Source organism: Maylandia zebra, linkage group LG1, assembly GCF_041146795.1.
Source record: "Maylandia zebra isolate NMK-2024a linkage group LG1, Mzebra_GT3a, whole genome shotgun sequence".
Classification (NCBI taxonomy): Eukaryota; Metazoa; Chordata; class Actinopteri; order Cichliformes; family Cichlidae; genus Maylandia; species Maylandia zebra.
In genome coordinates, this window is record NC_135167.1 from 28,616,086 (window position 1) to 28,628,527 (window position 12,442).

General features: G+C 38.0%; 1 protein-coding gene across 1 annotated transcript; it reads right to left on the reverse strand.

Annotated features, from left to right (window-relative positions):
* Positions 1-137: 137 nt before the first annotated feature.
* On the reverse strand, positions 138-8,067 carry cops2 (COP9 signalosome subunit 2). The gene is made up of 13 exons (XM_004543501.3): positions 7,902-8,067; positions 7,310-7,423; positions 7,131-7,208; positions 6,916-7,041; positions 6,733-6,822; positions 6,570-6,647; positions 6,111-6,285; positions 5,805-5,983; positions 5,316-5,368; positions 2,920-3,017; positions 2,754-2,836; positions 1,811-1,869; positions 138-741 (listed from the first exon to the last, which is right to left on the reverse strand). The coding sequence occupies exons 1-13, from the start codon at positions 7,953-7,955 to the stop codon at positions 597-599; spliced, it is 1,332 nt and encodes a 443-aa protein (XP_004543558.1). The 5' UTR covers positions 7,956-8,067; the 3' UTR covers positions 138-596.
* Between the last annotated feature and the right edge of the window lie 4,375 nt (positions 8,068-12,442).

Below are 12,442 nucleotides of genomic sequence, written 5' to 3' on the forward strand. Positions count from 1 at the left end.
GTCACCTGGAACGGAAGCCGCTGAGGTCCAAAAAGTTTCAAGCGACTGGAAACCGTTTTACGTCACGAGCGCACAAAAAAAATCTTCAAAGGGGAAGTCAAAGTAACACGAAAGAAAATGCTAATGAATCTCAATGCTAACAGTTTCAAAACCTTTATTTATTCAATTCTACTTGATCAAATTCCCAAAGCACAAAGTTTGTAGCTAGTCAAAGGCAGCTGAACTCATTTAGTGCTGAGAGAAATCTTTATTACCAACAGGCAACAGCATACATTAAAATACTGTGTACAGGTTTTCATACACATTTGGAGGTTTTGTTTCACAACTTAAGCAACTTTGTGTTGCACATGAAAGGATTTGCCAATTAGGAACACGGAAAACAAAAACAAGTGCCAGTGATTTCCTTTTATCAGCACAAAACAACACACTCTGAACACTGTCTTAAGAGTGCTGGAGGTCTTCTTGATATTGACGCATTCTCAAAGCCTGTGCTGTGCCTCTTGACTCAGAGGATAAACTTGAAGGAGCACAGTAGCATAACTTTATGGATGTATTCAAACATGCCATTTCTCCTTGTCTCTTGATTTTACAGGCCATCATGTGAGCTTGCTAACAATGGCTTGGTTCAAGGAGTTCAGCTGATTTGTCCATTTGTCTAAAGCTGTGTAACGAGCCCCTCCTCTTTTCTGGTAGTCCAGTTCTAGTAGTTGGTTCACCTGGTCAATTCGTCCATGGATTGTGCTGTGAAGGAAAAGGAAAGAAAAGTATCAGTGTGTTTACAAGACTTCCACTTGATTTTATATAGGAGTTCAGTGGATTTTTAAAAAGTGCAGCACTAAAATGCAATTTTTATTTTTAAAAATACCATTACCATGTGATACAATAAAAACACATAAGAAAATACAGAACACAAGACCAATCAGCGAGTGTAAATACCCAACGAAGAGCAACGGCTATACTAAATTTTTTGCTTTTAATACAATATGATGACATCACCCTGTTATGGCATCACTGTGACATTTTGTAGCGCATGAGAAAAAAAATAAAACAGTTTTTTGTACAGCCCTCTCCATGCCTTGTCATGACTACCCTATATGGTTTCTTGAATTTTTTTTTCTTTCCAAAGTCAACAATGACCTTGGGGCGCTAACAAGGTCCGTCAAGGTTCAAATACTTAAGCCAACATAGGTACTAATATCCTCCAAGACCCAGAATATTGTTGTTAATTGTGAGTAATATAACGTTTTTACTGATTTTCACATTGAACTTGATTTCCACCTAAATTAAATCAGCTCATTATTGGAATCTAACATCACCCAAAATTTGATATCTTGCAAACTGTGGACACTAGATTACTAACAAATAGACAAACAGAGGAACAAGCAGAAGGAAGCGATTACATACGCCCTCCTTTCAGAGGCAGAATAACTGAGAAGACAAAGAAGCAAAACATAAAGATTTTAGTTTTTGAAACCATATTTAGGAAAAGAAAATAATAACTGTGGTTTTTCTTTTCCTGATACTTTCAATCTTGTAGCAAAACCTTGCAGATGACAACAAGAAAATGACTAAAAGTAAAAACACGCTGTGTGTTGTTTTCACATCTTGGCATGTCATTTACACAAGCATTTACGTAAGGTCACTGTTACAGTAAGACTGTAAATTAAACTGAAGATCTAACTGAAACTGTCTATTCATACCCGCCTTACTCCCTTATTGGCCAAAGGATGCAAAATATGAGGAAGTACATCTATCTACAGGAAGGATCTTTTTTCTGCTCAATTTCTCAGCACACATGTGAGAAGCTTACTTATCCAAGATGCACTGCACCAGCAAACTCTCCACGTCGCACACATCAATGTTCAGCTCCTGAAACACAAAGGAAGAAGTGAAGACCGATCCACTCAGATGCACGCCAACAAGTATACCTAAACATTCTGAATTATTAATAATTCCCCTACTTATGTGAAGATTATCAGTTTATCAGACACTTTAGCTCTCTTTTCTGTTTTAAACCAAACGTTGCTAATCAAGGTTGAAATAAACAGGGGAAATAAACCTACAATGTACATTTCAGTTCTTTTTTTTGTTTGAATTCACATTTTTACATATTATACCACAGAACCATACTATTTTAGTACTTCTTTCTGGAGATCCATTAATGTGATTATATACCTGTTGACTTCCATATGCTGATTTCATCAGGATAAAGTTATGTTGATGCCAAAACAGTATTTTATTTACTTCTGTTATACTTGATTCCATTAATCTTTAAAGACTGAAAGTACAGTGACAGACTGGGAAGGGAAACCAAATTTTCCTTTCAGTCAGAAACGTATGCCTCTCACCAAATCAGCTCCTTTCATCTGTGCCGGAATGACAGCTGCACATTCCAAGGCAATGATGTTAAACTAAAAGTAATGGAGCTTTTTTTACACCTGAGTCACATTTACACCTTTCTTCCCATAGTGTATACACTGTGTTCAGTTTTGAAAGCGAAGACTGCTAGACTGATAATAAAGAATGTGACGTATAACCAGAATCAACAACATTTCAACATGAGATTCTGTCTGAACACCATCTTTGTTCTGTACTCCACATTCAGCCTTTTGGTCTTGAATATGAGTGAATGCTTTTCAGTAGAACCCATTTAAGGTCTAAAAAAAATTCAAATGAGCATAAATGGTTATCTAAAGAGGAAAGACTACAGACAGAGTCAATGTATGGGACAACTTTATTGCCCTTGGTCTTACCTTTGATATGAAAGGGATGTGTATTCTTGTGTACGGTTTGATGAGTTTAATAAGTACTTGAGTTCTAATATTGCGCAGGAGTTCTGCAACAGAACATCACATAATCAGATACACTTTTCAAACTCATTCACTGAGCACGTGGACTGAAGTCACGTTCACCACTCACCCTCTATGTGCTCTCTGATGAAAGGGTCGTCCATTATGTTACTGTGATTTGTTTTCAGGATTTTCTCAAATTCAGTGATGTCATTGTTCTGGTAGGCGCTGAAAGGGAAAACAGTCACTGTTGTTTTACTGTATTTATGGTGTCCCCGTGACCCACACACAAACTCTCATCCTGAAAGCTGTCAAACACATTGCGAAAATGTTACATTTTTATGTAAACACCATTCTTATTGCAGTTTTGAGCGTGCATTCCGAGCTTCTTGTTTATGTAATAAGTCTTAAATTTAATCGTAGAACACAAGATTGTGCCTGTTGTTTATGCAAACATGCAGACTAAAGAGTGTAAAAGAGGAAGCAGAAGACCAGTAAAAGTTTCAGGAAGACAAAAAAAATATGGGCTGATCATTTATAAAAATCCTCTTACTGCTTTGCGAGCTGCTATGAATAAGCCTACTACCACTAATTTTGTTAATATATCACTGTTCAGGCTATTAAAAACGATTACAACTAGCATGCAATTGCACAACTTAAATTATTAACCCACACACCCTAAGTAAACCTGAATAGAACGTGGGATTTCCGAGAAATGATTTTTATACATGATGTGCCTGGGACTGATGGCAATCTCTGCCAGTTAAAAGTCTCTTTTTGTGTTAAAGCTTGTTCTCTCCTTACAGACACGGTTTAGTGACGGAGCTGGAGACAGTGTGCAAGCAACAACCACACAGTGATCATAGAGATCATTATGTAATAAAAACAATCTGGCCCTTAGCAGATAAATACAACTACTAAGGATCAGGTAGGTAAATATCACCTCAGATGAACTACAAAACAATACGTTCTACATTGTCATTATTTATTTAACAAAAACTAAATCAAAATGCAGAAGCAATGTCTGAGAAAAACTAAATACATCCTTACTATTTCCATAGAAATCCAGAAGGTAAGTAGGAGCACGTGCTGTGAATCAAATATGCTTGATTAACTGATTATTAGCAAGTGTGACCACTTCTATGAAAGCAGATGTTTTGGCAGTTTGGAGCATTTGGGTGTGTGTTAACACAATGCCAAGGATGAAAGGCATCATCAATGATCTTTTGTGTTGCTGCTCATCATATTGGGAAGGTTTCTAAGGCAATTTCCAAACAATATGAAGTCTGCCATACCACTGTTTTCACAAGTGGAAAAAATTCAAGACAAGTGTTTTCAAGAGTGAACATCCCAACAGGGTCAGACTGTGGAATGCTCAGAGATTTTGCAAAAAACATCCACGAGCTAGATCTCAGACTCTACAGGCCTCAGTTAACACGTTAAATGTCAAGGTTCATGACAGTATAATGAGGAAAAGACTGAACAAGTATGGCTTGTTTGGAAGATCTGCGAGGATAAAACATCTTCTCTTTATAAAGAACATGACAGCATAGCTTAGGTTTGCAAAAGTAAATCTGAGCAAACCACAAGACTTATGGAACAATATCCTTTGGCTAGAGGAGGCTAAGGTGGAGACCATAACAGAAAGCACAACCTTTTAAGAAAACCAAACACAGCATATCAGGAAAAACACCTCATATCAACTGTCAAGCACGGGGGCGGTCAGCTTGCCTTGCAAAGTGCCACGTAACCTGGGCACCTTGCAGTCATTTTATCAACAATGAACTCCTCTTTTTTTAAAAAAGCTTTGTTTTCAGCATACCGTTTCTGCATTTTGCCCTATTTTTTGTTAAATAAACGACGACACAGTATAACATGTCATACTTTGTAGTTCATCTGATGTTCTATTTAACTCGTTTTAAGACCCGTTCAGGACTAGATTATTCTTATTACTTGTATGTAATAACTTATAGCCCTTGTTAACTAGTACCGACTTAGGGTTTTCCATTAGGTGGTAGTACCTGTACCAGGTACTTTTTTTTAAAAACCTATTCAGCAAGGGTTCCAACTGATCTGAGGCAATCCAAAGATGCGACATCAACAGACTAGCCACCGATTGCCTAGTCAGTGATATCGCTTAATGAGGCGCGACAGCATCTCGTTTATGAAAATCAAACCAGACATTTTTGAAACCCCACAACAGGAGAAAAGGCTAAAAAATAAAACAACACCATGGTCCCCGTGTCTGACAAAAAGCAATACACCAACCAGAATATATACCATCACTGTTGCTGTGGTATTCCTGTTGCATACAAATGTCATCGAGGGACTTTCAGCTAAAGGAAAATGACCAAAACAGAGTAGAGTCTAGTTGCATTGAGTCGATCTGAGTAAGTACTAGCGGAAAAGGTGTTTTTTGGATTAAACAACACCTGCACTATTTTTTATGTTTAACAATTTGTGCGCTTAACTAACTTTGTGATGCATGCTGTACTATTAGTGAATAGAATATGAATGCATGCTTACCTTACTAAGTTTGTCATCGCTAGGATCTCTGGGTCATTTTTGTATGGTTTGGCCTTGGGGGGGAAAAAAAGGACTTATTTGCAGCTTAAGCATAAAACATTATTCATTCATTAACAATGCATACGAATGTTACACGCACAAATCTGTGACTGATCAGTATTTAAAAATTTAGCCTTGCCTCAGATCATGCATACAAACAAATTAACCCGATAACAATATTAGCAGTTCGCACGTTTCATGAATGCTTCAGTAATTCTGCATGTGCACTTTTTTTCGTGTAGAAACAGTTCAACTTACAAATTAATGAATAAAATCCACTGGATGCCTTTTCAAAATAACAACAACAACAACAACAACAACAACAACAACAAACCCTGCAAAAACATATGGCAACCAGCTAATCTGTGTGTTGTTTATATTACTAGATACACTCTATCACCATTTACGGAAAGCAACCTTACAAAAAATTATAAAACAACTAATTCCCACCTCTTGAGAGTCAAAGGGGTTAATTCCAGACTTCATAAGCATGTTTGCTAAGACCAGATACTTCAGGCATGTCGTCCTTCGTGGGCTTCCAGACTCGTCGTAGTTTTTAAAGGCCTCAAAGAAGTCTGTGTGAGCTTTCTCAAATTCACCCTCCCTCAGATGCATCTTCCCACCACACTCTGGCCAGGACCACAACAAAAACAAAAAAGCAAAAACCACAAGTTATGCAGCAAAAAGCTTGACAATATATAGTGTAGCAGTTGCACATTAAACTATGCAACTGCTCTGTGAGCTACGCCTTCATACCTCTAATAACTCCCATTATGAGTGGATGAGGAATGGCAGATTTAATATGAAGGGACTGCTCATACAAGGCTTTCAATTTCTTGTTGTTTTTCTGTGCTGTGTACATTTGGATCTCTAGAGCATAGATCTCCAACAGCTGCGTGCCTTTCTTTAGGTCATCCTCGCCATCATCTGTCTGTAGTTCATTAAAAAAAAAAAAAAGAAAGAGAGAAGCAACCATTTATTAAATAATTACTATTGTGAAATATACATACGCTTCTAACATACCAGCAGCTTCATGATAACAAAAGTAGTGAATAAAGACTTATTTGAACTCTTAATTAAGAAATGGATATTATCTCAGCCTGAAGTAACCGGGCAACCACGTTGCATTTAATTAGATCTACAAGACAATGCTGTGATAAAACCAAAGACACATATTCCATATTCTGCAAAATAAAGATTAACAGAACAAATTACCTGACAGGACTGGTGTAGTTGTCTAAGGATCTTTTGCAGTTTCCCATATTCTTCTCTTTCCAAGTACAGTTTCCCCAACTGAATTAAAAAATAAAGTCTGAACATTTATTTTACTAGAGAATTATTTAAGACTACCTGGAATCAATGGGAAATCGTTGTATACCTTTGTATTAGTTTTGAACCACAGTCTGTCATTTTTTGCATCCTTCAAAGCCTCCAGTGTGGTTTCATAGAATTCCTGGAGCAAGTCCATCTAGTGACAAGAGAAGTAGATTTTAGAAAACACTGAACACGGTAAACGCATCAAGTCCCCAAAACATATGCATGTCAAACAGTCTATCCACACCTGTTTGGAGGTAGAGATGTAGTCCAGAATGGAGTTGATGGACTTCTCTGAGTAGTTTCTGGTAACAGCACTTCTTATGTACGTGAGAAGCTGCTTGTACCTGTTCATCATCTCTGGAAAGTTTGTCTACAGAGTTGAGAAACACATTAAACCACCTCTCAATAATTTGTGGGGTAAGTGTAAAAGAAAATGGTGAAAGGTTTTACAAAGTATACCAGCTTAAAATTGATTTTGATCATCTGTTTAAGTGCTTTGAACCCCCATTCTCCTTTCTCTCCTTCTAGTTCCAGCACCTGAACACACCAAAGTCAACATACGTTAGTAAATTCCATTTTTAAGTAACTTAAATAGAGAGCTACAGAGAAGAAATTATTGTTCTGGCGCATGACTCCACCTTCTGGAAACTGCTAAGCGCTGCTTTGGGATCATCTTCCTTCAAGGCTTTGGAGTTATAGTACTGGTTCTCCAAGTCCACATTTGGCTCTGAATTGCTGTCCTCTGAGTATTCCTAAGTTTAAGTATACAAGAATGTAAAAACTTAGATCGCAAAAGTCACTTCAAACGTATAAAACACATGTTCACCACAAACTCTCAGCAAGTTAACGCAAAAACTAAGCATGCCAGACCGCCTGTGAAAATATTCTATTAATATTAACCATGAGCTAATGTTAGCTATTGTCATGCTTGCTAGCTAGCCAGTTGACTTGATTTTCCTGACTGCAGTTCAAATCCAAATGACAGCTGGATACGCTTTAAACTACGTGTTTAAAGTATATTAATATCAGTTAGCAGCATATCAGCCAAAACCAACTATGGATAGCCACCTAGGAAGCTAACTTTATTCATTCGCTGTCAACTTGGTGCTAGCCAGCAGGCTAACTAAAGCGCTAACATTAGCTAGCATGTACTGTCGGGACTTGTGTCAGCGCTCAGCGGACAAACGTTAACAATATTCAAGCAAGCAGAATAATTTTATTTATAAATACCAGGTCGTAATCTTCTTCATCATCGCACATAAAATCATCTTCCATGTCAGACATCTTGCTGGTGTTCCTTGTTGTTATTCACAGACAGACTACTGTAGCCCGGCCTGTGCTGTGTTTTGCAGCAGTGAGGTGATGGGTCGGGGCGGTAAGACGCAGGGTACACTTCCGTCTATAGATGGCGCTGTTGGATCACGACTGATACGTGAGGTTTCACGTGGACGTCATAACGTGACATGACAGTAAGATAATTTTTATAACAATGCTTTTGACTTGTTGACTAGATTTACTGTTAGTGGAAGAAGAGTACATTTACTCAAGTACTATGGTTAAACTGAAGTGTTTTGATTTCAAAGGCAAACCTTGTCACTAAGAATATGAAATTTATTATTTTAGATTTAAAAAAATCTAATTGGCCTTTAAGCGCACTAACATTGTACTAATACTAATGTAGTATTTGAAAAAATGTACTTTTTTCAAATAAGTACAATGTATAATGTACTTTTTTTCAGCTAGTTAACATCCACTTAAATTCTATCTGTGTTTGTTAGATTTCAGTTAGCTCTGTGAATCAAGTTCACGGCAACAGGATTTCGTGACTCCTCAACACTCTTGGCTGCCACACAAAGAGCCCGTTGGCAGCATGTCTTCCCGCTTTAGCCTCTCTGTCTCACTCTGGGGGTCATTCCACATTGAACCATGTGAAAGATTTTATTTCTGAACTGATTTAGTTCAAGTTGCAAACATTTACGCAATCATCTTCCTGTGTCATCAAGTTATGTGTCATAAGTTTATTTAAAAAAAAAAATCCTGATGAGTGTGGGTGAAAAACTAAAGTCGATCATCCTGCGCAGTCAGGTTGGCCATAATATTTACAATGTCCAGACATGAATCACTAACATCAATACCAGAGGAAAGAAAGTTAAAGTCACAGACTGACTAAGTTTTAAAGTATCAAAAAGGTTCATATTTATATGCAAATGTATGTGTATTAATGTGCCATAGGGCGACCGTGGCTCAGGGGGTTGGGAAGCGTATCTGTAACCGGAAGGTCGCCGGTTCGATCCGCGGGCTCTCTATCCTGGTCGTTGTGTCCTTGGGCAAGACACTTTACCCTACCGCCTACTGGTGTTGGCCAGAGGGGCCGATGGCGCGATATGGCAGCCTCGCTTCTGTCAGTCTGCCCCAGGGCAGCTGTGGCTACAACCGTAGCTTACCTCCACCAGTGTGTGAATGAATAGTGGTATTGTAAAGCGCTTTGGGTGCCTTGAAAAGCGCTATATAAATCCAATCCATTATTATTATAGTTGGGTACTATCCCCAGTCATTTATCATGGAAGGCAGTCATTGCATTTTCTATATAATGTAATTCTGCAAATTTTTAAATAGAAAGAAAAATATTCTAATTGGTATGGACATGTATGCATTTGATGCAATACAGTTTGGGTGCACCTCTTTATTGCATGCATGAAATGCGTCATTCCAGCATCAGTGGTGTGTGTGTCTTTTGTCTGTCATCATTTCATTAATTGCACTAGGTTAGCATCAACACAAAAGCTTCACAAATAAGCAGTGTTTCTCTGCACAAATCAACAATTCCAGAAAAGTTGTGGGTCTGAGATAAAAGACACATGGGTGCTAACATGCCCTGTTTTGTAATCACGTCACCCACACGCCTTCTCAAATTAGATGGCATCTTCACATACCTAAAGTGCAATGTTATGGCCACAGGCTAAGTAATGTTGTAACACAGTGACGGTCTCTAAAAACTGCATGACCCAGCTGTGGTGAGGACATGTTATAGTATTTGAAGGGCAAAGCTCATTCTACTACACTTCAAGGTCCAACTTAAAGGATGCCAGGCATCCTCTGCACACGGCCATTAACAACCAGAAGAGTCTGTTCAGTGACAGGTTGCTTCTCCCAAAGACAAGAACTAACAGACTTAAAAACTCCTTTGTCCCACACGCCATCAGACTGTTTAACTCCTCTCTGGAGGGGAGAGGGAGGGGAAACAGGAGGACAAAGGAGGGGGGAACAACTAAGCTGTAGTGCCTCTTCACCTCACTGTGCAATACCTTTTGTGCAATACTTTTGTAAATAGTCAACAGTGCAATAGACTCAATACTTGAAATGTGCAATTCACTTGTATTTTTATTTTTATTCCTATTTACTCTATTTATCCCCTTCGTATATTTTATTTATATTGTCTCTGTATTTATATATATGTGTGTGTGTATATATATATATATATATATATATATATATATATATATATATATATATATATATATAATATTCTGTAACTCTGTAACTTCTGTCGGTGCTGTGCTTTTTTGGAAATCGAATTTCCCAGAGGAACCCACCCGAGGGATTAATAAAGTTCTATCTAATCTAATCTAATGCCAAAGACTTTATTTATCTAATTGAGTCAGGCAGACGGTATAATAAACACAAGTTCATCATGATGTTTAACCTTTCCATGCAAATCTGCAAAGCTTATTCAGCAATCCAGAAGTGTGGTATTAAACCTTATAAACACACATAAGCATCCCTTCTTATTTTCAGTAACTGTTTAGGATTAATTGTTAAAATTAGTACAATGATATTATTCCCTTGGTATCAATGTATACACTACAGTTCATAAGCCGTTTAATTTTTTTATGCCAAAAAGTGTTTTATGTTGAGCCTAATAACCTTTGCAGAGTTAATTTAATCACATTCACGACAGTCTAGTAAACATTAGAAAAGTCTTTAATACATCTCCATCATGGCACGTGACAGCAAACGCCTATGTACCTTTCTGTCTCTTTTACTCCTTCTCTCCTCCAGCAGGCTGCCTCTTTTATATACTTTTGCCAACAGAAGAGCCTAACACATTAGGCCATTGTTGTCCCTATGCCAACTCCCTTGTAGATGATTACTCACGTATTAAAACAAATGCACAAACAATCACACCCCAGCAGTATGCAGGGTTGCAAACCTTGTGCAGTCTACCCTTAGGCGATCATAGCGGCTCGTACTTTTAAACTCGAGCAAGATGCGTGACTAGCCTGCTTGTTTTTCTCTTTTTACTTTTTGGTAGATGTTTTCATTTTTACAAGGTATGTAGAAGCGTGTCTTAATTTTATGCAACGGCTTCCATCATTTGGGGGTGTTATTTCAAATCCAACTTCCAAAGAGCTGCAAAGTCACTGCAGCCAAGTCTACACACACTCCTTATGCTTCACACGCTAACATAGTGTGTTATGTATTTGCTTTGTGTGGCCTATAGGAGATGGGTGAGCTTGAAAGTGTTGGGTTATATATATGTGGGAGTGTTATATAAATTTACAGAGGTTTCAAAAATACTATTCACTAATCACTTTATTCTGCGTTAGGTGAGTTCATGAAACAACACAAGATTTAAACTAAATATTTAAACTTCTGCTAATTAGAGTATTGGTAGTTTCAATCCTGGCTGCTCCAGTGTGTGTGCCAAAGTATTCTTGGGTCCTTGTTGCTCTCTGATGCATCCATTGGTGTGTGAATGTTAGTTAGAAAATGCATAGAAATAAGTTGCTTGTATCCACAGGTGAATGAGACACGTTGTTTAAAGAGCTTTCAGTGCTCAAGCAGAAAAGCAAAATATAAGAACCAGTCCATTTAATATTGGCCTTTGTCATGTGTTGGCTGTGCTGAAGCAGGAAGTTGGACCCAAATGCAGGAATCAGGAGGCATGGTGTGAACTCAAAAACAGCTTTATTGCTGTGTTCTCAAAATACAATTACTCAAAAAACTAGCAAACTCAGAGGAAGACATAGAAAACACAAAACAAACACTCGAGCAGCATAAGGGCAGGTAAGATGACAACGTGACAAATAACAGAGGGAAACTGAGGACTGTTGGGGTTTTCTATGAGAGAGAAGACAAATATGCTTAAATGTTAAGTTTTCACAATTTATTATCAAAACGTTTCGAATTTCAAATTAGCTTTATATGGCTCCATGGACTTCCTCTCTCTGTCTCAGAGACAAAAGCTGCCACGCCCAGGTAGTATACACTTATTGTGGGTCACAGAAACTGAATGTTAACATCGGTTGAAAGAGGTGAGGGTGGCCTCAGGTCTGATAGCAGCTCATGTTTCTTCTTCTGCAGCTTTCTGGGCATCTCCTTATTTGGAGATCCTTTCTGCAGGCAACACTCATGTGACTTTTTGCAGGAAGTACAAATACTTCATTATTGTACTTAAGTAGAATTTTTTAACACTATTTTCTGTACTTCTACTTAAGTAAAGAATGTCTGTACTTTTACCACCTGGAGATAGAATACACCAGGAGACCAAAATGAACTGCTTCAGGGAAATGAGACAGAGGGAAGCAAATTAAACATAACCCACAGAAGATGAGAGACCATCAAAATACAGCAGGAAGCATAAACACAGAGACAGAGACTGAGAAACACCAACTGACAAGATAAATACAAGGCAATTAACACAGGAGAAAGGGGGACACAGTGACAGGACAAGGAAGAGTACATGAAACATTATAAACATTAGCCAACTG